At 44.8% G+C, this 26,753-nt stretch overlaps 1 protein-coding gene across 4 annotated transcripts in view; it reads right to left on the reverse strand.

Moving 5' to 3' along the window:
- Positions 1 to 26,753, reverse strand: part of FRMD3 (FERM domain containing 3) — a 375,309-nt gene that overhangs the window by 62,496 nt on the left and 286,060 nt on the right. For all 4 annotated transcript variants that reach the window (XM_060014936.1, XM_060014937.1, XM_060014935.1 and 1 more), the window contains 6 exons: positions 16,556 to 16,643; positions 14,923 to 15,011; positions 11,835 to 11,898; positions 10,922 to 11,010; positions 1,878 to 1,952; positions 1,494 to 1,562 (listed from right to left, as the gene is read on the reverse strand). In XM_060014936.1, coding sequence (XP_059870919.1) covers positions 1,494 to 1,562; positions 1,878 to 1,952; positions 10,922 to 11,010; positions 11,835 to 11,898; positions 14,923 to 15,011; positions 16,556 to 16,643 — 474 coding nt within the window. The remainder of the gene's footprint in view (positions 1 to 1,493; positions 1,563 to 1,877; positions 1,953 to 10,921; positions 11,011 to 11,834; positions 11,899 to 14,922; positions 15,012 to 16,555; positions 16,644 to 26,753) is intronic.

A 26,753-nucleotide genomic window follows, 5' to 3' on the forward strand; every position in this document is an offset into this window, starting at 1 on the left:
AGAGGCTTTCAGGGTGGCAGATGCAACACAGAAAAGAGGATATAGGACTCAGGAGCAGGACGCTGCAGTTCTAGGCTTAGTTCTGCCACCAAAATATTTATGACCTCAGATAAATCATTTAACTTCTCTGAGACTCAACTTCCCTTATCTGTAAAATAGAATCATTAAACTGAGTCATCCCTGAGGTCATTCTGGACCAAAGATTCTGGAAACATTTAAATGATATGTTCAATTATTTCTTCTTTTTTGTTTCTGCTGCACTGAGTAACCACAATCTGAGGCAGAGGAGGGGTTATAAAAAGACTATTAAAAAATAACTATTGTCATCAACAGGTAGTAAGCTCTAAGACTTCCACAGGTATTGCACCAAGGTGTCCCAGCCAAGGCGCTCCAAATTCCCTCGCCCACAGTTTTCTCCTGCTTCTCAAAGCAGGAGACACTGCTTTGCAGACTTGTACGTGACAGCTTTCCACTGGGTCACCCAAAGCCAGGGATGAATTATTCTCTGTACACATCTGCACAAGATTCCATGCTGACTGAAGTCCTGCTCCCCTGTGTGGGAGCCCACGCTGGCCTGCTCCACTGTCTGGATGCCCACACTGGCCGGCTTAGCTGCACTTCTGAGAGACCAAGGCCTCCTCCTGCCTGATAGCCCCAAGGACAAGGTGAGAGGTACCCTGTTCACTGGGTCACCTTGGAGATAGAGGAGACTGGGCATATCTGAGCATAGGAAGACTCCAAGTTCAAAGATGGGGAAGGAGGGACCGGTGCCCCACTGTGTGGGAACTTCCTAAAGAATATATCTTATGATGATCTTGCCTTCAGAAGGGGGAACATCAGGATAAGAATGTTCTGCTTTAGATATTTAGCATGTTTGAAGTTTAAGATGTATGAGGATTTGTGTAAACTGTGGTGGTAAGAAGTACAACATGATCAAGAGAATATTTCATTCCTAAAAATTACATACATTGCCATGTTAATGTAGAAGCGTACCCTTGACCCACTAATGACTAAGTTCGTCATTCCTCTAAGTGGCTTTTGGGACTAAAGGGTCCAATGAGAGATGAGTACCCCACCCCCTCGTGTGACATAGCCTAGAAGGAGTTGGGCCAATGGGAACTGGCCACGTCTGATGAACAGAGGCCGGAAGAGAGAGCAGTTCTAAGAGGACATGACAACGGACTCAGCCAGGAGATAACCCAGCCACCCGTGCCTCACACACTTCCCGCTTGTTCCCGTGACCCTGCAGGCTGAATCAGGGCAGTGACTCCGCACAGAGCAAGTAACTCAGAATGGAGCCCAGCCAAATCTGTCTGAGTGAGATATGGGGGATGGTGAGAGTGCCATGCCAGGAATCAGGGTCTGATAACGGCACAGGGCCAGGCAGCTGGTGTCCTTACTCTCCCTCTTGTTAGAGTGGATTTGGCGAAGCCAGCCTTTACATCCTGTCCACCCCAGAAATCTCCCGGCGCCCTGGGGACCACCCCACTCACCTGTGCACCTCTGGAGGCTCCCTCTGGATTTTGGAGCTTGCCTCCACCACCTCTTTGGCAACTTTGCCACTGCAAAAGACAGAAACACAGTGTCTGTGCACAGACACTCAGAGTGGAAGGGGAGGGGTGCGCACACTTTTTTTTTTTTTTTTTTTACTTCACAGTGGTCTGACCCAGCTCTAGGAATCCGTGCCTTCTCCTCCTCCACGAGGGAACATTACTATAGAGTTTAAGGGGTCCTGTGGGCATAAGAAATGAGTGGAGTGGAAAGGGAGGACCCAAACGGGTACAGGCCAAAGTGCACTGATTTATAAGTACCATATTCCAACGCAAATGGCTGTCCCAACCCAGCCCCATCATCGAAATGGAAGCATGGGTACCCACCTATATCGAAATCTGCTTCCTTTAAAAAATATCTTGCTGCTTGACACAGTCTTGATCTGACTGGATTTTGCATACCTGTAAGAGAAAGCAGAGGAGAGGTGGCAGTGACACTGGAAAGTCCAAGCAGAACATGCCATAGAGCGTGGTAATCGGATATTTTGACCACCAAGAAAGAAAGACATTTTACTGTATGACTCAGCACGCGTGCGTACACACACACACACGCCTGAAAGAAAAGTTACTTTCACCATGTGTATTGCAATCTGATTTTTTCTATGCGATCTTTTCTCCTTCTTTTATATGCTGCTGATGACCCACCCATTTGGTCTCGTAATCTATTACTGGGTCACGACCTGCAAAAAGGACCAGGTAATATTGATGGTCAGAGGAATTCTTTGCCAGTTTCTGCTTGAGCGATACGGAGAGGGTGGGCTGGGTCACAGGGCACCGTTAAATTCCTTGCTGGACGGACCTTCCTGCCTGTACCTGTACCAGCGCTGCAGCAGGAAACAGCTTCCTGGTGACGCAGGCCACTCACCGTGTCACACAGAACCCACCTATTGTGTATTTTCTAGGAGATGGCACCAGGGGCCCATGTCACCATGGAAACGGTCACTGGCTTCTGAGTATTAAGAAGGGTTAGGGGCTTCCCTGGTGGCGCAGTGGTTGCGAGTCCGCCTGCCGATGCAGGGGACACGGGTTCGTGCCCTGGTCCGGGAAGATCCCACATGCCGCGGAGCGGCTGGGCCCGTGAGCCATGGCCGCTGAGCCTGCGCGTCCGGAGCCTGTGCTCCGCAACGGGAGAGGCCACAACAGTGAGAGGCCCGCATACCGCAAAAAAAAAAAAAAAAAAAAAAAAAAAAAAGGGTTAAGTCACCACGACCTAGTGCCCTTTAAAAGAACCCTCGCTGGGACTTCCCTGGTGGTCCAGTGGTTAAGACTCCGCGCTTCCACTGCAGGGGGCGTGGGTTTGATCCCTGATCAGGGAACTAGATCCCGTATGCTGTGCCGCGAGGCCAAAAAGAAAAAGAACCCGTGTTGGTCGATGACTAAGAAACACAAGGAACAGAGGCCCAGCCAAGCACTGATTCAGCACCTCTGAGCCCTTCCCGTAAATAAGAACAAAACAAAAACACTCTGAAAAAAAATCTAGAACGTGGACTTCCCAGAAGCTGAGCACAGAGCACTTAATTCCTGTGCTAAGCTCAGGAAGACACAGACTTGGCATTTGTGGAATGTAAGGCCCAGAGGGCCTAGATATTCATCTAGAAACCCCCATAAATTAGTGAACAGATGTAAATTACATGCTGTGGTGCACGTTTGAAGGAAAAGATGCAACGAAAGTGTTGGGGTGAACGTGGTGCCAATCTGGTCTGGGGGCCACAGAAGGTGCCCTGAGGAAGGGACCTTTGAGCCGAGACCCAGGGAGGGAAGGTGTTAACAGGGCGGGTGGTGGCAGTGTTCTAGGCAGAAAGCCCAGCAGGCAAAAGCTGTGAGCCTGAGCACTGGAGAACTAAGATGATCTGACATGCATTTCCCGGTATTGTTATTACGGTTGTTTTACACACAGTGGCTCACACGTTTTCCCCCCTAATGTAGCAGGACTTGACCTTGTTAAAGATTTGGTCTTTGTCGTCAGAACAATGGAAAGCCACAGAAACACTCTTGCCAACTGCCTGAACCCACAGAGAAGGGCCCTGGCTACAAAGGATACATCTAGAGAGCAAGATGGGCAGGGGAAGAAGGGCGCAAGCCCAGGGAAGGGGATTCCTGTCAAGGCAGGCCAAGACAATGTGGGAGCCCTAAGGACAAGCAGAGCACATGAGATCCACACCCCGGAGGGGGTCTGGACACCTAGGACAGGCTGCTGGCCAAAGCCAGGTTACAGACCATACCCAGTGAAGAGGAGAAAATGGCCCAGCAAGCCTGGCTAATGTGGGGCAGCGACCACTGTGCCTCGTCCTCTGAGGATGTGCCTGCTCTGGGCCTGTCTGCTCCCCGCACCTCCAACCTTAGCCCTAGACAGCCATGGGCCTGACACATGTTCCGTCACCGGATGCCTCTCCCCATCTTCTCAGCAGGGCTGTTGCTCCCACGTACTCAGAGATGGAGGGTGGAGAAACATTCTAAAGCAGCTTCTGCTTTTCTTATTGTTTTGCTGTTATTGTTCCAGGTTCCTAAGGATCCTCGGGGCAAGGAAGTCTGCTAAAAAGATTACTAAGAGTCTTTTTGTTTGTTTGTTTTTGTCTTTCTTATTTTTTTTCTTATTAGTCATCCATTTTATACACATCAGTGTATACATGTCAATCCCAATCTCCCAATTCATCACACCGGAAGAGTCTTAATTACAGTTTTTGAAATTCAGACTCAACTCTGTGCCCATTTTATGGAAGATGCCAGAAGCTCAAAGGGGTGTGGACAGCAAAGCAATTCCGGTGACAGGGGGGCTCTTCTGGGGAGCAGTGGGCGGCTCTATCTCTCACCCGTTCAGCCTCAGCTCCTGCCCTTCCAAGTCCCGTGTGGAGGCCACTGTCTTCTCCTTACACCCAGAACAGCCCCTTGGCGGGTGGCCTCAGTGCTCCGCTACATCCACACAAACCCAGAGTGGCTCAAGAAAAACAGGTCAGAAGGCATGCTGTGCAGAGAAAGTGAATAGCTGTCTGCTCAGGACGAGAGGACTGATAAAAGCATTGGCTTCTTCCTGGCAGCTGAGTGCCCTTGATGATTATTTGCATGATTTCATTTGCTCATAGACACTCTACCGAGAGCATTACCACCAAACCCACACCCTCCCAAATGTCCAGGGAGATGCCCGATAATGTTTGGGCTGAGATATTTAATGGAATTTTAACAGGGGAATTTATTCTGAGAGCTTGAACCCCACAAACCCCCTGGGAATTGAGAAACAGAGAGTAGGATGGAAGGAAATACACGGGGGCAAGAGGAAGGCGGCTGGGTCACAGGACATGCACCTAGCCGTCCTTCCAAACCTGGCTGTGCATCGGCTGCCCCTGGAGTAGGGGTTAAGAATACCGGCTCTCAGGTTGCATCACTACAGATTCTCATAAGGCAGGTCTGGAGAGGGGTCTGGGAGTTTGTGTTTTTATCAAACACTCCAAGGTCATTCCAAGGCAGCCTACTTGCACTGGAGAAACTGAGTCCCCATATTCTCCTTGAATGACCCCCAGGTGGCATTTTACCTGAAGAAACAAGGGGCCAGGTTCTTTCCTGCTTTTGATCCTGTGACCTTGGTCAAGTCATGTTGCTTCTCTGAGCCTTAGTTTCTCTATAAATTTTTTAAAGGGTAAGGGTATTAAAATACCTAATTCATAGTGTTCTAAGGAGGGTTAAATGAGATTAAATGATTTGAAAACACCTAGAGTACTACCTGTTCATTATATAATACTTTCCCTCCCTCTCCCTTTCCCCCACCCCCATTATCACTCTCCAGACCTCTGTATTGCCTTCTCACTATTGAGCTACCAAAGCCAATCCTCTAAGCCACGACCAATCCCGGGAACCGTGTCAAACGCTCTGAAGGCCAATAAAAGAGCCTTTAAACTCTAGCTCTAGCTGACCTGTTCCAGCTCTCTGTTCCCAGGCTCTCCCATCAACGAGCCCAGAACAAAAGTCTTCCTCCCAACGAAGGCAATCAAGGCACAACCTAGTGAAAACAGCAATTCTCTCTCCTCCGACCTTCTTCCAGGCCTGCCCTCTCCCCGCTTCCACCTCCAACTCCCCATCAAACTTCCAGCACAGAAGCACTGACTATTCTCAAACATCTGACCTCACAGAGAAATCCAGTCCCCAGTTGACCAGCACATGACTTGGCAACACCTGTGTATTCACATGGTGGCTTCATCACTGCTTTCCTTTCTGCTGTCACAGCTCTCCACCACCCCCACCCCAGAACTGCCAGGGCAGAGCCACTGTACCCAGAGACCACTGTACCCTTCCATGGCACTAGGGAGTTGTGCCCACTCCTGACGTTGAAGGTGTGTTTTAAATGGGGTAATATACGTGAGGTGTGCACACATGCGGACAGTGCCTGGAACAGGCAAAGTGTTCTCTGAGTGTCAGTATCATCCGATGCACACACAGCACAGCTCTGCAGGAACACGCCTCCACTCACCCCTGCCTCTAGCTTCTCTCCTCTGGTACCTGCTACTACAGGGGCTGGGGATGGAAGTCAGCACACTGGGTGGTGCTCTAAAGGCCGCCTCTAGAACTAACAATACTACTTCCCTTTTTCCCATGGTTTACAGCTTCTGGAGTAATCAGAGCAATAACAACATATGTTATTATTGAGTCCCTACTAGAGGCCATTCACCATCCAAAGCATCTTAAATACACTAATTCATTTCATCCTCACAGCTCTCTCCTAGGAGGAAGCAATCCACATTTTTACATGAGGAAATTGAGATAGAGAACGGTGAAGTCACTTAACAATGGTCACATCATAGAAGCTGGAGGAACCAGGCTGCAAACCCAGGCTTGTCTGTATTTTAAAATAGTGCTTTAGCCATGCAGGTTCTTAGACTTCAGAAAGCATCAGGATCACCTGGCAGGCTTTTGAAAACACAAGGTTCTGATTCAGTAAGCCTGGGCTGGAGCCCAAGAATCTGCCTTTCTAACAAGTTCCCAGGGGATGCTGAAGCTGGTCCAGGGACCCTAACTTGGCGAATCACTGGATTAGAGCATTGAACCCTAGGCTGCAGGTTCACACTTCCTGGGAAAGGTGTATTACTACCAACATCTAGTCCCCTCATCCCAGATTCTGAATTTTTAAAATATCAGCTTTATTGAAATATAATTCACATAACATAAAGTTCACCCTTTTAGATTTTATGTTTCAGTGGTTTTCAGTATAATGCACGAAGTTAAAAATTCATCAAAAAAACATTTTCATCACCCCAAAAGGAAGCCCCCTGTACCCACTGGCAGTCCCTTCCTTCTTCCACTCCTTATCCCCTCTACTCCTTAGCATCATGTTTTCAAGGTTCTTCCATGTTGTAGCAGGAATCAGTAGGTACTTCCTTCCTTTTATGGCTGAATCATATTCCATTGTATGGATAGACCACTTTCCTTTATCCTTTTATCAGTTGATGGGCATCTGGTTTAGCTATTATGAAGAATGCTGCTATGAACACTTGTGTACACAGTTTTGTGAGGACCCAGATTCCAATTTAATTGGGTCAGGGGTAGGGTCCACGTTCATATTGTTTAAAAGCTCCCCCAGCTGATTCTAACATGCAGTCAGGCTGAGAACCTCTGGTTTAGAACCTTATTACTCAAGTGTGGTCCATGGGCCTGCAGCTCAGCATCACTGGGGAGCTTATTAGAAATACGGACTCTTGGGCCCCACCCAGACCTACTGAACCAGAATCCACATTCTAACAGCATCTCTGGGTAATTCACGTGCTCACTAAAGTGTGAGAGGTGTCCGTTTAGGGAGATACTCTGGGTCCTTGACAACCAAGTATAATACTGTTCCTTTGACAAAATGTACACTAACTCCAGATAAGGAATTTATTAGGGACTGCCTTTATGTCCTGCACACAATTCCATACAAAGTTGGGAACAGAGAGTTTCATCTGAGGCTCCACTGTGTCCTCAGTGCCTCGCGCTGACATGGCATAAAACTAGTGTGAGATAAAGATTCATCAAATGGAAGCACCAGGGAGCCACTGAACCCTTCAGGGAATCCAGTGTGCTTTCAGGGAATCAGCGCCCAGAAATGGCATGTTCCAGTGCTCATTTTAGGTGGTAGCACCTAAAAACACACGGCACAGAGGAAGCTCTGAGATGGTGACTATCTAAGTCTGTGTTGGGGATCCTCTGGGGGTTAGAGCAGGAGGGAGAATCAGAGTTTCTGCTTCTGGGCTCTGTTCCCAGGCAGCAAATCTCAGAGTCAGGGCTTTCGAACCTGATCAGTGGCCCCGGGCCAGCTGACAACTAGCACCATAGTCATATGTTAAAAGCACACTAGGGAATTCTTGGCCACTGGGCCTCCCTGTTGTCATGGCAGGTGAAGTGCAAAGGAGGGAGCAAACCACCCCCAACCCAGGAAACAAGATCAGGGCCCTTGCTCTGCCAGCCGAAACCATGAAGGCGCAGTGCCGGTCAGCTGGAAGCAGGGCCAAAACCACTGCCTGGGAAAGGGACGGAGCAGGAGAGGAAGCAGGAGCCCACTCCTGAGCTTCACAGGATCAGAGCCCTTCAGAAGTGACCGGGCTCAGCAACCAACTGGCACTCAGAAGACTTTCACTGTTACTGGAGGGGGTAGTTGTCAGAGCCATAGCAGCAGCTACCACTTATGGATGGTCCGTGTGCCTGGCGGAACTAAACACCGCAGGGCAGGGATTGCCAGTCACATTTTACAGATGAAAAATAAATATGAGGCTCGAAGTGTTCAGTGTTTTGTTCCAGGCCACACGGCTAGTAAGCGACAGTCAAGATTCAAACCCAAGCCTCTTGGCTTCTAAAGCCCACGGTCCTTAACACTAGGCCACAGAGATGCAAGCAAACCATGCCTGAGCCCCAGTTCCCTCCATTGTACATATGAGAAGGCTGAGGTCGGCCACTGGTCCGAGGTCACACAGCTGGGTCAGGATGAGCTATCTCTCTCCTCTTTCCTAAGGAACAGGGAGGGTTATGGGACAGTGGAGGAACACAGGGTTTGGGCAAAACTCAGATGAGTACAAATATTAGTGATTAGAAGTCCTAATGGGAGAGATGGGGTAGCCTGTCCCAACCAAAGCAGAGGTGTTGATGCAAGGACTCGGCCAACTCTATAGGGTGCCACCTGTGCTCACAGCTACACTCCCTGGGTTCTGAAGCATCTACAGATGATTGGAAGTGGTTTCTTTGATATGCCTAGTTGGCCCATTCAATGACAGAATTATCAGACCACTTTGTTAGCTGCCAGATAATGAGTGTATCCCAAAATGTCCAAAACGGATTCCTTTGATTGTGGGTTTTTTTCCCTTCTTCCCCCTCTTTTCAATTCTGTTTTCACCTTTATTTGACTCCATATACCAACTGACTTGCTCACACGTGATAAAACAATATGTGTGCAAAAAAAAAAAAAACTACTCAATGTCCTAAGTGATTAGATAGTGGCGATGGGTGCATAACTTTGTGAATTACACTAAAAACCACTGAATGCATACTTTAAAGGGTTAATTTTATGGTATATGAGTATTATCTAAATCTTTTTATTTATTTTTATTTTTTGGCTGTACGTGGGCCTCTCACTGTTGTGGCCTCTCCCGTTGCAGAGCACAGGCTCCGGACGCACAGGCTCAGTGGCCATGGCTCAAGGGCCCAGCTGCTCCGCGGCACGTGGGATCTTCCCGGACCGGGGCACGAACCCGTGTCCCCTGCATCGGCAGGCGGACTGTCAACCACTGCGCCACCAGGGAAGCCCTATCTAAATTTTTAAAATGATTAAAAACAAAAACAAAAAAAATGTGCAGGCTCCAAGTAAAGACTAAGAGCACCAGACTGCCTGCCTTTCCTTTTCTCCACTCTCATGTGGATGGAGAGGTCTAGACATGCTGATTTTTCAGAGGCCATCAGGTGTTCTTTGTGTACCAGTTCTCAAACACTGCAGGGGACTCACAGATGCCTTGAGGTCTCATTGATACATATCATCCTTCCAAGAAGCACAGCATTTTGTGAATCATCTCATGCTCCTGACAGGATCTGCCCAGGATGTAGGGGTTTCCTGGGACACCAGACTCTCATTCTAAACCTGGGAAAGTCCCAGGCAAACTCACACAACTGGTCACCCAACCTCCTGGGGAGCAGTGAGCAATGAGTGAAGGGTCTCCAGTCCCCAATCCCAGCTCTGGTCCCCACCAACAACACAGCTTCTCTATTTTTATCTTTTTTACATATTAGGCTTTGCCTACACTTTCTGTTTAAGGGAAAGAGTTCTGTGGCTGAAAAGGGGTTTGAAAAACACTGTTCCAGCCTTCATTCTCTTGATGGTCCTTGTCAGCCAAAGCCCAGGACGTTCAGAGATTCAGCATTTTCAGGTAAGTCTAATAAGAAAGACAGTATTTCAGTGGGGAGGGAGTCGGGAAATAGAGCAAAAGCCGCCTGGATGAGCTCCAGGGATGAGCGGCGCTGATACTCCAGGCGGGGCTGGCTAGGTTCCTGACTGCATCCATCACCACTGTTCTTCCAGTCAGCAAGTGTCTCAAAGAGGAGAAGCTAGAACTCATGGAAAAATCCTAAATTTTAACCTCTTTTGAAAGCTGAGAGCTTTATGGATGGTTTCTGAAGTCCTGTCCAGCACTGACTTTCTACAATCCTAGACTCTGATGGCATCCCACCCACAAACCTTTGGCTCTCATCTCTATATACTGAGGCCTTCTTACTATGAACATGTGTGACTCCCTGCCCAAGGTTTCTTTTCTAGTGTTGAGAGCACATTCAACCCATGCTCAGAGAGTATTAACTCTGCCCTCGTAAGTGTCTCTAAGCCAAAATGAATGGGGAATTAGTAGATAAACAGCCCAACCTCTTTGCTGGTCAGTGGGAGAACTTTGAGGCCCGTTCTACAGTCTGACAAGAGTTCCCCAGCAGAGCTGAGCCCAGCTGCTCTCAGTAGTGACTGCTCAAGAACGTGTCCTAAATTGCTTATTTCTCCCTCCTCCACTCCCCTATTGGTATGTTCAGTAACCACATCCCAAAGAAACTACTTGCACAAAACTCTTCGCAAGGTTTGCTTCTGAGGAGACACGAACCGAAAAAAGACCCCATGACAGGCTGGATGGAAATAGCAATATCAAAAGAAAAAAAAAAAAAATCCCACAGCAACTCTATGGGAAACACCCAATGTAAAATAAAGTTCAGGACTTGATCAGGCCAACAGTGGCTGGGAGTCACCCTGAACAATGCACCCCATTTATAATTCACTTAAATATACTGAAAAGGACTATATTAAAAAAAATGAATATGCAGCTGTTTGCAAAACATAAAGGGTTCCAGGGGTGCTTTTAAAACCTATGATTAAATGAATAAAAGCTACTTACTTATAAAAGGCCTGGTTCTCCACCCCACACTTCCAAAGATGTTTGCAGGCAGCTGGTGTTGAAGTATGGAACGCCAACATGGCTTTTTTCTAATAAAACAATAACAAAACAAGAAAGGGCATGTTAAACACAGTGTATGTTTTTCATGTTTTTCCTTCAAGAAGTTACCTATTTGCATCCTGCCACTTACCAAACAGATCTGAAGTAACTGATGCATTACTGTGTTCTTAGAAGTGTTCCTGAAATGGTACTCCCCCCTCCCTCACCCTTTGCAGATATTACGAACCCATCCAGGCCCTGTTTCTGATAAAGAACAGCTTCACAATCCTTCTCAACACTCCAAGCATTGCCTGACTCTCAATCAGAGTTGGATGAGTTTAAAAACTTATTTGCCATTCTTGACTATCTAGTGCTTAAACCAAAAACTAGGATCAAGAAAATCCAGAAACTTCCAGACCTAGCTCTGAGGCTCAACGTTTCGGTAATGGCCTCCTCCCAAATGATGAAACCAACTAACATTTTAAGATTCCCTGGACTTACAGACTCTGTTTATAAAACTCTAACCAGCACTGGCTGATAGCTATCTTTAAGTATTATTCATTTGTTTTATCATTCTGGCAAATTACAGAGGTAGGAGGAAGTTCAATTTTCTATTTCTCAAGTTTATCACCGTCTAATTTTTACACAGGGGTATATGGACAGCATTGCTCACTGAATTTATTCTTAAATGTGCAAAGTCGGTGTTTATTTAACTCCAAACTTCCAGTATCATCACAGACATTAACATCGTGGTCTTCTGGGGGCTACATGACTAAAGGCACATTTTACACTTGACTCTTTCTCCTGCGCATACACACCTGCACACACACGCATGCACACACAGCAACAGACAGCTAGAAAAACAGTTTCTGACCTCCTTCTGGGTGCCAATCACATAAAACGTCTTCCCTTCAAACTTCAATTTGCAGACATCCGACCTAAGAAAAGAAAATCTCTTTGGGTGAGAAGAAAAAAAGTAGCAGCTAACCAAGGTACCTGGCTATCCCAATGGAATCCGCCTGACTCACAAATGCCAAGCAGACTGCAATGAAACGAGATGTTATCATGGCTGAAGGTCTAATGAGCGGCGAAGAGCCCCCAAGTGAATGATACAGCAATTTTCTTCCCAAGAGAGGCTCCGTGGGCAGCTCAGAATTATTTATTCCATTGTTTTTACCGTGAAGCTGCACCTTTCCTCCAAGGAGCTCTAGGGGTTTCATGAACATTAATGACCAGAACAATGTTAATTGGTCAGTCCATTTTGCAAGATAGGAAGAATGTAGTTATTTCATATTCGGTTAATGAAACAGTATGGATTCACAGTATCTGTAACCTTTCACATCCATCTCCAAGAAACACACACCGCAATGCAAAATTTTCATTTCTGCTCTCCCTGTTGATAAATGAATAATTGTATTAGATACTGAGATGCTCAAAACTGTTAAGGACAACTTGATGAACTGTAGTCAAAAGACTTGAGGCTTCATCTTAAGGAGCTGCTCAGTTAAAATCTGACTGAAATGTAGACCTAAGGTCAACTCCTTGGTGAGGAGACACGTGTAAAGAGAGGAGGGAATTCTATTTTTATTCCTTTGATCTAATTCCTAGGACAGTGAGGTGTGCCCCTGTGCTTTTCCTGGGGGAAAAGGAATTGTGAGGTCATATTAAGCTGTGGAGAGGATTTGCAAGAGTGACAAAGCTCAATGGATGTCAAAAACAAAACAGAACAAAACTAGGTTTAACGTGGGAAGAAAATTTATTTTAGTAACATGTACATGGCTGCTACAAATATGTGCCTAAGCTGTGGCTGGAAGGGATGGGGATGACATCAGCACCCCACCAGGAACACCAAGAGGTAGAATCCAGAAACTAACGGTCTGGTGACAGTCCATCTCAACTCTTCAGGGTAGCCAAGAAGAAACTAAAGCCCCAAATGGGAGAGACTTGCAATTAATCTGCACGTGAGACATGTCAGGTTCTAACCCAGCTACTCCAAAGTTGACTAGTACCTGAGAATCAAACACCCTTCAGCATCCTCAAGCCTTTTGTAGTCCTAGGAGAGGACGGGGAAGTCCCTGCCCGCATTGCCCATGCTCCCCAAAGTCAGCAGAAATCGCCAGGGAACTTTTTCTGGAATGGACTGAAGTGTGGTTAACATTGGAGCTTCTTTACAGGTACTGAAAACACGGGGAAGAAAACTGGTAGCTCCACCATGTTACACATTCATAAAACATCCTTGTTCACAAATCAAATCACTCTCACACACACTATTCTACCTGCTTCTCCCCCATCTCCTTTCTTTCCTATGAAGCAGTCGGATATAACTGATGCCCATTTTATGGACGAGTACATTGAGACACAGAGAGTTAAGTGATTTATTAGGGGCACATGAGAGTTCGAGAATGATAATTGTGGGGGAAGAGAATAAGTGGGCACAGATGGGAAGTGAAAGTATGACATGAATAAAGGCAGTGATAGAGTGGGAAGAGAAGATACTTAGATAAATTAGCATTCTTAGAAAGAGAGGGCTGATCATAGAAAAGAGCAGAAGGTGTAGGGAGCAAAGTGGACATGAGCTGACTATGCTAATCTAGTAGAGAAGGGTTGAAGGGAAGGCAGGTGCTAAGAGGAGAGTGCCAAGAAGCAGTGGTGGGGGGACTTGATAAAGAGTGCTGAGAGAAATCCTGAAGCTAACAGAACCATGAAACAGAGGTTCAGGTAAGTGCAAAAGAGCATTTCAAACCCAGGACTGAGGATGGATGCCCACTGGCCCATCAAGAACTGCAGACCCAAGGGCTCAGGCCAAAAGAGTGAGCCCACCACTCAGGGAGACACTGGGTGACAAATCTGTCAGGGACCATCAGGGAGGGAACCAAATCACGCTGAAGCTATGAACCAGACTAAGCCCTTACAATATTCCAATGCACATAAAATGTTCAGCCCTCTTCACTCTTTACTAAAGCTACTTTGTTCCTTGATTGGACATAGTGGGCACTGCCGGTCCATCCTCCCATGTCCTTCCAGACACAACCCAGACTTTATTCTTCCTCTAGATCAACTGTTCATGCAGATGATGCTCTTCCCAGCCCCAAAAGGATGGACCTTGATTTGACCAACCTCATCATGGAATTCTTCTTCTTGGAAGGATTAGTTTAAGGGGGCGCATATGATCCTATCCTGCCCAATGAGATACACAGGAAGTCTCCTACAGAGCTTCTGAAAAAGTTACCCTTGTTTTAATAGGAGACACATGGAAGGGGCTGCTCTCCTTCAGGGAGTGTTGCTGTGTGAAGATGTAAGGGCCAGAGTTGCGCACATGGCCATTTTATGAGCACAAGCCTGGGGATAAACCCACCACCCTGGGATGGCAGAGAAGAGAATGGAGGGGTCCAAGTCCTTCACGGTGTTGTCAGGCAGTTCAGTTAGAGGACCATGGGGCTGCCCGACCCCTGGAACTTTTGCTGTTTGACATAATCAGTCCTCTCATTTGTAAGCCACTGTGAGCAGACATTCCTGTTCCTTTAAGCAAAAAGCATCGTCACTGATACACTGGATTACAAAGGGGGAGTCTAGAGCGAGGATTCAACAGAAGAGAATGGAAAGAAGTGAGTGGAAGAGAGGGGGTCCTGAGTCATTCAAGGGAACTTGCACATTTATCCTGCCCTGACCTAGCCCGTGGTCACCCCTCTGGCCAGTGTTTCCTCACCAGCAATCCTGGACACCTTTTCTTCAAAGGCAGAGCCCTCCGAGCCCAGGACACCCAAGGTCTAAGACAACTGAGGCTGGGTTCCATTTTTAGATGAATAATCTCTTTATAAGAAGTTCCAGGGCAGAGAATTGGATCCTAGGCATTCTACCTGACATTTCCAAGCAAAAAGTCAAAGGCTGGGAAAGAAAAACGAGATTAATAAAAAAAAAACAAGATTAAACAATTTTTTTCCGAAGAAGTACTCACTACTCACCATTTTATCAAATGGATTCTCTTATTTCCCTGAAATACCACAAAGCCTGCAGCAGTGAATCCTAAAAACGTTGTTGTGCCTGTTGAATCCTGAAAAAAAAAAAAAAGACATAAAAACATATTTGGATTAAGGAATATAAAATAAAGGATAAATGATATGCTTATTCATCCTCACGCTGGGTTAATTTCAGGTTAATTACAATGACTGTAGAAATAAACTAAGCTTCTGAGATGGGACTTCCAACCGTAGTACGCCTAACATTTGGGTGAGGGCCAGGAATGTATAGCTTTCCCGTCTGAGGAATGGACCTTCTGCCTCACCAGGAACCTCCTGGGAAAATACAGATTAGTCCCAAACCACTAGTCTACTTCCAAGTGCATTCGGGTGCTACCTGAGTTCTCAGATCTGCCCTACAATGTGGGAAAACTGTTCTTGGTTTTCATAGCCCTGAAACCAAATCCCTGAGCGTCTAATCTAACCTGACTCAATCCCACACAGGATATCTGGCAATGTAAATACAAAGACATGTCTGGAAATGCCTACTTTGATTCCAGCCTCTACCAGGAAAACTAAGCATTGAGAAGGGAAGGCAAAGGAACAACAACAAAAACCAAGTCAGTCTCCAAGTAATAAATAAAACAGACGAGAGGCTCAAATTTGTCGATAAAATCTAATTCACTAAATGGAATAATCTGATTTATACCATTAGCAGGAAGAGACATCTGGCAAATATTCTAAAATAACTGTGTGGGCAGAGCCAGCAGAGGCACATGCCACTGTAAATAGGCCCCACTGGTGCTCTGCCCGGGCTGCACCCTCACAGATCCTGACGGCACTGGGCAACAGGCGTTTATGAAGCTTCCCAGGTCCTTCTAATAAGCAGCCTGAGCTACATCTCTAGCACGAGGACTTCACCAAATACTATTAGCTGGTCCCATCTGGGTAAAAAAATGTCCTAGTATGACTCAAAAACATACCTTTAAGAGCCTGGCTGATATAAACGCTTAGTTTAGCATTCAGGTTAGAGTCTGACTGCTGCATAGTTTAGGATATGGAAAGGACACTGTTTTCATAAAACATTTCTGGAAAACATGCGCTTGAGTCTCACTTTGGGAGCTTGTTTAAAAGGCAGATTCCCCAGCTGCACCCCCAGTGATTCTGATTCAGTGGCCCTGGGGTGGGGCCCAGGTGATTCTGACACAGGTGGTCTGGGTTTCCCACTTGAGAAAAATGCTGTCAAGTATTAATTCGAGAAAAAGGAAAAAAGAAAAACAAATACGTGCTCCTAATGTGAATTTTAAATCTTTCTTTTTTCCTTCCACTTACCCATTTTTAAAAACTGCATTCTCACTGGCAATGGCCTTTGAAAATAAACCTGTTAGGATCCTATAACTTCTCAGGAGGAAAACCATCCACTTGATGGATGAATGAATTAGCAAGCAATTAGAAGAGGCCAAGAGAGAAAATCTACTACCCAAACATGTGACTGCAGCCCACTGTTGTCCCTTATGATTAGGGGCGATGGGTCAGGCTGTGGAAATATCCTAGAAGGGATCCTCCAGACCTGCATACCAATTAACTCTTCTCTGGGCAAAACAATCATTATATGTCGACCTGCAGTGAGGGGCATTACCTTGCATGGGTGGGGATCCACCCCATAGGTTTCCAAAGTGTGAGCTCTCAGGAGTAAGTTAAATTCAGCAACTGGTGGGCTCTGGCCTCTAAAATCACACAAGAGAAGTTTAGGGAGTTAATATGAAAGATAATAGAAACATGGAGTTCCTTCATTCAATAAAATGTGCTATTCTTAACTAAATAAAGAGAGAAATCCCATAAATAGTAAGACTGGTCATTATTCCTCTCCACGAGGAGCCCTTTGCTAAGAAATCTGAGCTCATGTTCCAGGGCTAACTGTTCCATTATAAACCCACACGTACTGTGAGGACTCCAGTGACCCGGACAGTTAATCAAGGTTATCAAGTTACCAATAAGCAGGGGCCCTCGCAAATTCAATCTTAATATGAACTAAAACTCAGCATCTGTTCTTTCCTACTTACTTTAAAAGATTATCCAGGATAAATGGCATTTCTTTTTGCTCAGGGTAGGAAGTGGGCAAGCCTGTTACCCCATCAACAGCCTAAACAGAGCCATCCGGGTAAGAAGAGCTGTCAACCATTCCATTGGAAAGCCCTGGATTTGGAAAGAAAACCTCAGCCACTTCTAGTCCTAGCTGTGTCCTCCAGGGTGGTAAACAAGGTCTTGGCCCCAGGCAGAAAAAGGGGGCTGCAAATACAGATGGCTATGAAGCCCTTTCAGGGCTAACTTCCAAACCAGGGTTGTGCAGCATTTCAAAGACTCTGCTTTGACTAACAATATCTCACAGGTATCTTAGAGAATCCGAACCATTCTCCAAGGATAATATGTAACCTAAACAACCAAGAAGAGTTTGCTAACAACAGGAATGCAGTTTTATGTTCACAATGTAAAACTGTATTGCAATATTAACTCTATTTCCACCCAAGCCTCTCCTCAAAGATGGATTCCCTCCCCACCCCCTCAAGACAGCGAAGAGTCCTCATGTCTCTAATGAAAACAGTATCCCATCTTCCTTCTCTGTAAAGCCTTTCAAGATCTTCTCTTTACCCTGAATGTTCACTCTAATATGTCTAAGGAGCATCTTTATTTATTCATCAAGATCAGCACTGTGGGGACCCTTGTAATCCAATAACTCATTTCTGACCATTTCTTTGATTCTTTTCTTCCCTTCCCGGACTCTTCCTCACCTCAACCACTCTCTCTCTTCTCTCCTTTGAGAGACCCAAGCAAATGGATTTTGAAACTCCTAGGTCTATCCTCCATGTCTTTTTAACCTTTGTTTCATTCTCTTAAATCTAAGGCTTTTTGTATTACATTCTGAATTCTTTCTTTATTCAAACCTCCAGCTCATTAATTTCTTCTCCAGCTGTGTGCATCCTGCTTTCCATCCCACTGAGGAGTTGTTTTAAAATATCAATTAAATATTTCATTTCTAATGTAATGTCTATTTGGCTCTTGAAACAGATGCCTGCTCTTATTTTATGGAATAAACTCTTCTTACTCCTCTGAGGATATCCACTTTGTTTCTTTTAAAGTCCAATCCCTGTTACTCCATTAATGCTGTTTTCGTGGTGACAGCCCTTTGGTTTGCTGAATCAGTGTCTTATTCAATGAATTGATGTTTCCTAAAGTGTTTGGTGATCATGGTTGGATGCTCATCTTTGTATTTTATGTTATTTGTTTAATACAGTGGCCTCCAGAGGTTGTAGGGAAGGACAAGACAGGCCACATGGGAAGAGTGTGAGTTAGTAACTTGATTTCAGGCTGAAGGTTGTAGTTCCTTCTGGACATTGTCCACATAAGGTACCTCCAGCTCAAGCCTGCTGCTGCCCATGACTCAGCATAAGGGAACCAGAGGAAGAGGTCAAAGCTGCCCAACTGTTCCAGATGCAGTTGCCCAACCACCATGATGGCTGCCCTGTTACCTGTTGCCTGAAGCACCCAGAACCATTCCTATTCTATATGTCTTTGACCTGGATTCCTTCCATCTATTTCCTATCTTCCAGAGATACCGCAGGACTTCTGATCCAAAGATGGTGTTCTTTCTTGCATCTGCTTTCTAATACATTTTCTATTATCCACAGGGACTTGGAGAGGGAAGGGAAGGGAGCCACACATGCTACCTTTTTCTTTTAATAGAAGAGGTAATTTTTAAATCCATCCTTTACACAATGTATTACCGAGGGATTAACTCAAACACCTTCTTTAGGAAAGTAAGGTCTTTCTAAAGCTTTCCGAATTTCCTCTTTAGTTTTGATGTTCTGAAGTTTCACTGGGACATACATAAAGGGAGCCTCCTTATTTATTCACCCCGATCAGCACTTTACGATCCTTTCAATCTAACAAATCCTATCTTTCTTTGACCATTTCTTTGATTCTTTTTTTTTTTTTTTTGAAGCCCTAGTCATTATAATTGTTTCTCTTTTTGATAAAGGAACAAGAGATTCAAGAAAATCACCAAGTATTTTGATGGGGAAGGGAAAGGGGACTTTCTGCAAGTTTTTGCAATACATACAGGTATTTCTCCCTTCATAGCTCTCTCATAAGTTCCTGAAGTAAAAGCTTACCTTTCACCAGCAGATAAAGATAATTATTGAATCTGAATACTGGGGGCTTCCTGCCCCCACATACACACTCTCTCTTTTCTCTCTCACTCACTCGTTCATACACTCCCTCATCCCCCTGGCTGGGGACAAAGCACAAAGCTGAGCTGTCCAGCATGTTGCTAAGCAGTACCCCACTCTGGTGGCCCTCAAGGCAAAACTTCAGCCTAATGACCCAGATTGAGGCCAAAGAGAAACAGGACTAGAGCTAAAGCAGCCCAGCACCTCCCACGCCACAGGCCACCAGCTCTGCTCCAGGATAATCCTGCCGCTTCACATGAGAGGCCCTCACTCTGCCTCTAGAGAGCTGGCCGTTCCCCTTTGTGGTAAACCGTCAACCTCTTTGTCGAAACAGCTACAGACTGTTTATTCTTGAAATTCGACTTGGGTTTTGCAGCACACCCTTCTTTGCCATTCAGTCTGGGAACAAGTTAATTTTGAAAGGCTATAGTTTGGAAGTTCCTATTGGAAAGTCAGGACTTTTTGCTTGCCTAGGTGGTCTCTTTCTGACCACTTCCCTGTCCTTTGTAAATCTGATGAGCACCTAATTGCAAACACTCAACCCCAGATGGCAGCAGGGTGCCGTGCTACACAGCTCCAGAGGACACACCATTAAACGCAGAGACCTCTGCTCATCAGGAGCTATCATCCAGGCGTGAAAAGGTAAGTCCCTGTCTGGGAAAAGATTTTGGCAACATGTACAATCAAAAAAGGACTCCTGGGCTTCCCTGGTGGCGCAGTGGTTGAGAGTCTGCCTGCCGATGCAGGGGACGCGGGTTCGTGCCCCGGTCCGGGAAGATCCCACGTGCTGCGGAGCGGCTGGGCCCGTGAGCCATGGCCGCTGAGCCTGCGCGTCCGGAGCCTGTGCTCCACAGCGGGAGAGGCCACAGCAGTGAGAGGCCCGTGTACCGCAAAAAAAAAAAAAAAAAAAAAAGAACTCCTATGTAGAATATTTTTTAAAAAACCTCCAATAAATCAACAAACAACAATAAAATAATTTTTAAAGATAACTCAGAAGGAAACATGGCAAAAGACTTGAATAGACACTTCACAAAATAAGATATCCAAATAGCCAACAACCACATGACAATGTGCTCAACCTCTCTAAGATCAGGAAAATGAAAAACTCTTAAGAAGTCACTTACACATCCATCTGACAGCCAAAATTAAAAAAAAATACCAAGCACTCATGAGCATGTGCAGCAAGAGCAACTCTCATATACTGTTGGTAGAAGACTAATTTAGTAGAACTATCTGGAAAACTGACGTTATCTCCAGAAGTTAAACATGTTTACCCTATAACACAGCAATTCCATTCATAGTTATACATACAACAGGGATGAGTGCCTGCTGCATCAAGAAATACATAGAATTTTCACAGGAGTGCCATTTGTAACAGCAAAAGAATAGGAAACAAATGTCTACTAACAGTAGAATGGATATACAACGGAACACTATACAGCTGTGAAAATAAATGAATTCAAGCCACACACAACAAGATGGGTGACTATTACAAAAATAAAACTGAACAAAACAGGCCAGATAGAAATGAATACACATTGAATGAATTCCATTTATATGGCTTTTTTAAATGAGCAAAACAAAACTAAAGTATTTAAAGTCAGAGATATGATTACCTTTGGTGGGGGGAAGGGAGAAGATAAATATTGGGAAGGGGCATAACAGGGGCTTCTGAGATGTCACAGATTCTCACTTTGACCTGGGTGGTGGTTACATACATACTCGCTTTGTAATAACTCATTGAGCTTGACATCTATGTTTTGTTGGCTTTTCTGAATTTGTGTTATGCTTCCATTTTTAAGAGTTTAAGGAAAAAGGAAAAGAAAGAAAAGAGGCCGTGAAGCACTGGGAACCCTCATAAATTATTGGTGTGAATGGAGCAACCCCTTCAGCAAACAAGCCACAATTTCCTAGAAAAGCTGAACTTGTGCAAACTCTATGGCACAAGCTTGTACCTGGTTTCTACACCTAGGTTTGTACCTACACTTAGGGACTCTTTTACATACACCCCTATGAGAAGTATTCAAGAAGCCATAGTAACAGCAAAAACCTAGAAACAACCCCAGTGTCAACAGGAGAATGGATACATAAAATGTGACATGTTCATATAATAGAAAATTAATTACACAGAAGCAAAAATGAAGACCTATGGCTGTATGGATCAATGTGAAGAACCTAAGTAGGAAAAAACTAAGCATACATTACTTGTTGATGTATGGAGTACATTTATAAAAGCAAAATAAGAGAATGAATAACCTAAAATTCAGAATAGCATAGAGAAGGGAGGGAGGTAATCTGGAAGGGTCACGTTAGGAGACTTGAGATCATCTGGTGATGTTCTAATTCATAAGCAGAGTTAGGGGGTCATGGGTGGTTTTTCAACCAATCTTTAAATGATACATATACTGAATATACTCTTTTATATATCATACATTTTCAATGATCAAAAGACAAACAATTCCTGCCTTTTTAGTAAAAGAATTATTGGGTGAAGTATTATGCAATCTAAAAGCACCATTAAACTCAACAGACTAGTCAGGAATATAAGAGATACCCACGCAGAGCAACCTTTTACCAAACTCTCCTGTTCTGAGCAATATATAACTGTTTATATTGTGAAGCAGTATATATATATTTTTTTCACTTACTATTCATCAAGGAGGAATTCTTATGCCCATTTTATAGATGAGGATTTTGACACTCAAAGAGGAAAAGTAACTTGCTCAAGGTTACTCAAGTATTAGGTGGAGGAGTGAATGCAAACCCAAGGCAGCCTGATTCCAAAGGGCTTCTCGGGACCTGCGCTACCATCACGACCAACATGATATGGTCCAGGGCCATTTGCCTGCTCTCCTGGATGCCAGGCTGAGCATTTCCAAGTGACATGGTTTCTATTGGTTTTTCTAGAAAGCATTTTTCAAATTCTAAACATTTCATGTTATCGGTATTGAGACACTCCATCCCAGACGACAGATATTTAGATCTGAATAGAGAGCAGTGATATCTTCTTTTAATCTGGGTCAGAGATCCCCAGACTAGAGTCTGCGGGCTAAATCCGGATCGCCACCTGGTTTTGTACAGCCCTGGAACTAGAAATGTTTTTTCCATTTTTAAATGGCTTGAAACAATCACAGAATAATATTTCATGCCCTGTGAAAATTACATGACATTCAAATATCAGTCTCCATAAATAAAGTTTTATTGGAACAAAGACACACCCATTTGTTTGGGTACCATCTGTGGACACTGTCATGCTACGATGGCAAAAAATGAGAGGTTGTGACAGAGACCATATGTTGTGCAAAGCCTAAGATATTTACTAAATGGCCTAGGATAGGAAAAGTTTGCTGAACCCTGATTTAGGAACTGAACACAGGACTAGAAAACAACTGAAGCTGTGTCTGTTTGATTCCATACAATGGAGATTAAAAATAGTACCTATCTCCAAGATTTGGTGTAAAGAATAAGCAGTTAACAGATGTAAAGCCATTAGACTAGTGCCTGACACAGAGCATGCTCTCTCCTCGCCCTCAGAATAGCATTTGTTCCCTTCCTAGCCCTGCACATGACTGAAATCAGAAATATGACTTCAATTGGAAGTGTCAGGAAGCGTGCCAAGATATTTACAGTAGAGCGAAGTCCTCTCTTCAAAATAAAAGTCCTCGAATTGGTATCATTTGCGTTGGGTTTGACTCAGATCTCCAATGCCTAAGCATTTCAAAGACTTAATCTAAAAATTCATACACAGAGAAAAGCTACAAATGTTCAGAGAAGGAAAAGGGTTCAAAACCAATGGAGAAAAGGTAGAGACCCTGATAGCACTAAGATACTCCTGAGTCCCCCTGACTCACTGAGGAGGAAATCATTGAATAGTCAGGTTTTCAGGAAGACATTAAGATCAATTAAATAGAAATTTGTTTTCCTTTCATATCTCCCAATGGACATTTGTTTCTGGCCAAAACTCTGTTTGGTAATGGAAAATAATGATTTTCTATCCTTTAAATCTGGAACCAGGAATTGTTCTGCTAAGATTAATAGTGTCTCTAATGAGTCATTTAGAGATAAGGACCAGTATTTAGTTGAATTCTTTTTCAAGAACTAACAATTCTCTAAAGATATACTTTTCTAATAAACTAGGTGAGGTCAAGTAATTATGTACTTAACTATGTATCTCCCTTCTGCCTGTCTTGAAAACTTTTTTTGCCAAGAGAAACACTCTCTCTCTTATTGATCCTCCTTTAGCATACCATTACATAGAGTACAAAATCGTACAGCATCCCAAGGATGAATGCAAATTATTAATGGACGTTAATTGTGGAGTGAGGTGTGGGTCTTGACGGCAATGACTTGGGCTGCTTGGAGCACAGGTGGACAGGGAAGGGGGTGGGTTTGGATCCACCTGAACCATTTGGGTCTGTGAGCTCCAGAATTAAACTCTTGGGTAAAAGACCAATAGAATGGTCTGCTGCCGCAAAGTAGAATTCTCAATTTGAGTTAGGTTAGATTTTGCTGCAACTTGGTTGCAACTTTAGAGTTTGTTTACCACTGGCTCCAAAGCTTGAAAGTGCGCTCAGAACTTGCCTTTCATCAGGGCTTGGGATCTTAGCATCCACGAGACTCTGGAGAGTTCTCCATGCTTTATGGCTTGGCTGCCAACTTTCTGAGCTGCAGGAAATCTCCTCTGCTCTCCAGTCCCACCCACGGCTCTCTGCACCTCAGATGACCATTTTCCTTCCTGTGGTCATGTCCTCCGCCCTTGGCAAGGGATATCCCGCCCTGGCTGAAGGTCTGCAGTGCCTCCGAGGGGTTTCACTCAGCTCTCCTGCCCTGTCTGACATTGGCATACTGCCCCTCTTCACTCAGTGAAGGCCTGGGGTCCAATGGTGGTGGGAAAGTGCAACTCACTCTGTAGCTGGAGTCTTTGGGGTCCCAATCAGTCAGGTCAGCCCACTCGTAGTCACTAAATGCTTGTTAAAGGTTTGGCTCGTTCCCCTTGCCCCCCACCTCTGGCATATTCCTCCTCCTCCTACCACCAGAGGTAAAAGCAACAGCAGGTCTCTGCCGTCCCAGGAAAGGCATTCTGGATTTCAGTACCTTTAGGTTTCTTTGTATCCTCAGCTCTCAGATGGGTTTAAAAAATATGACTTTGGGGCTTCCCTGGTGGCACAGTGGTTGGGGGTCCGCCTGCCGATGCAGGGGACACGGGTTCGTGCCCCGGTCCGGGAGGGTCCCACGTGTCGCAGAGCAGCTGGGCCCGTGAGCCGTGGCCGCTGGGCCTGCACGTCCGGAGCCTGTGCTCCGCAACGGGAGAGGCCACAACAGTGAGAGGCCTGCGTACCGCAAAAAAAAAAAAAAAAAAGACTTTGTAGTTTATCTAGCTTGCTGGTGGTGTCTTGGTGTTAGGGGGAGATCCCTCTCTCGTGCTTTCCACATCCTCACTGGAAGTGAGAGTCCCTAGTCTGTCACTTCTAATTCTTTACTTAGGGACATTATCTCTCCTAAGCTCCTTGGGGAACATTAGGGACTGCATCTGTGCAGAGCATTAGATAGAACACTACAAATTTGGGTGACTGCCATGATATGGGGGAGACATATGGTGATGCTCTGGGACAGGGGCAAGACACATAGAAGAACAGCCACTTAGAAAGACATCAGAGTGCTTTACAGGAACACTTAGGTTTCAGGTCAAGTTCTATTGCTTCACAACTGTGTAGCCTTGAATAAGTTAATTTCTCAGGCCTCCGTTTCCTTATTGGTAAAAGAAGGTGGTTTCAAACAATCCAATGGAGGACTGAGGTGAACTGAGCAGGGATGGTGGCGACTCAGAGAACAAATGATTCTTTTAAAGAGTGCTGCTGCTGTCATGTAGGTGACAGGCATGTTACCAAATCCCCCAGTTGCAAGTAAGCTAGAACTTTATGGGAGCTGATTCCATTTTCCAAAACTATTATTTGGCCAAAGAACCTACATCTGGGTGAGAGTGTAGTCCAAGGACTGTTATTTTTTTTAATTAATTAATTAATTTTTATTTATTTATTTTTGGCAGCGTTGGGTCTTCACTGCTGCACGCAGGCTTTCTCTAGTTGCGGTGAGCAGGGGCTACTGTTTGTTGCAGTGCGCGGGCCTCTCATTGCGGCGGCTTCTCTTGTTGTGGAGCACGGGCTCTAGGTGTGCAGGCTTAGTAATTGTGGCTCACGGGCTCAGTAGTTGTGGCTCGTGAGCTCTAGAGCACAGGCTCAGTAGCTGTGGTACACGGGCTCAGTTGCTCTGCGGCATGTGGGATCTTCCGGACCAGGGTCGAACCTGTGTCCCCTGCACTGGCAGGCGGATTCTTAACCTCTGCACCACCAGGGAAGTCTTAGAAAGCTAGACATTTTTGAAACTATAAATCCTTGCCAGGAAGCCATGGCACATGATTTACAGAGATTGTGAGCTTTGAGAAATAAAAAGAGATGCTGACTCTTTAAAATACACTCAGTGTCATTATTACTTCCAGCACAAACCATACTGCATTAGATCATTATGGGGGTGGCTAATCCGATAATTTTTCTGCTCTTTAAGGGCAAGGAATATACTTCATCAAACTGCTTCACCGCCAATTGAGTTTTCTGAATATTTAAAAGCTGATGACCTGTTACTGAAGCTAATCCAAAGGTCTTTGCTTCTAATGAGAAACCTGATGAACTAGCTGAGTAGAAACTGCAGGAAAACCTCCAGAGAAACCTATCATGGTTCCTGATAGTGAAATCAATCTTATTCTTGATCTTCAACCCCCTCTGAGGACCCCCCAGGACTAATGGTATGGGTATTCCCTCTTAACCCAGATGGTCATGATTAAAGCTGTGGAAAACAGAAACCAAGAGTCAAAAATAACAACTGTCACGTCCCCTGGGGGTTGTTGTAATGGCTTCCTCCAGCCACCAGAGGGCTCTAGAAGGAGGAATAACCTATTACTAAGCAGTCCCATTGCTAGGATCTCATTTCTGCATACCAAACTCAAATAAAATCTATAAATTATGAGATTATTTCTTATACATAGTTTTAAAAACAAATATGGATCTTTTGTCTTAAAATTATCTGTAGAGTCAGGATAGTGAAGCAGAAATTGATTCTAGACCTGCTCTACTAGATGTTTAAAACAAAGGTCAGCAAACTAGAACCCATGAATCAAATCCAGTCCACCATCTGTTTTGTCAATAAAGTTTTAGTGAATCACAGCCCACTCATTTATGTATTGTCTATGTCACCTACAAAAGCAGAGCTGAGTGGCTGCAATAGAGACCATACAGCCCAGAAAGCCAAACAAATTTATTAACTACACCTGATCTAGAAGAATTACTCAGCCTCAGTGAGTTTTAGCATAGACATGTATTCAAAACTGTGAATCATATAGATACATATCTACATTCTCCAGTTCACAGGGTGTTAAGAGGCCCAAAGATGCCTTTATAAAATCTTTCTAAATAAAATTCTATTAGCTATATACCTATTGGAATGGCCGGAATCCAGAACACTGAAAACACCACATGCTGGTAAAGATGTGGAGCAACAGGAACTCTCATACATTGCTGGTGGGAATGCAAAATGGTACAGCCACTTTGGAAGACAGTT

Source organism: Delphinus delphis, chromosome 6 (assembly GCF_949987515.2).
Source record: "Delphinus delphis chromosome 6, mDelDel1.2, whole genome shotgun sequence".
NCBI lineage: Eukaryota > Metazoa > Chordata > Mammalia > Artiodactyla > Delphinidae > Delphinus > Delphinus delphis.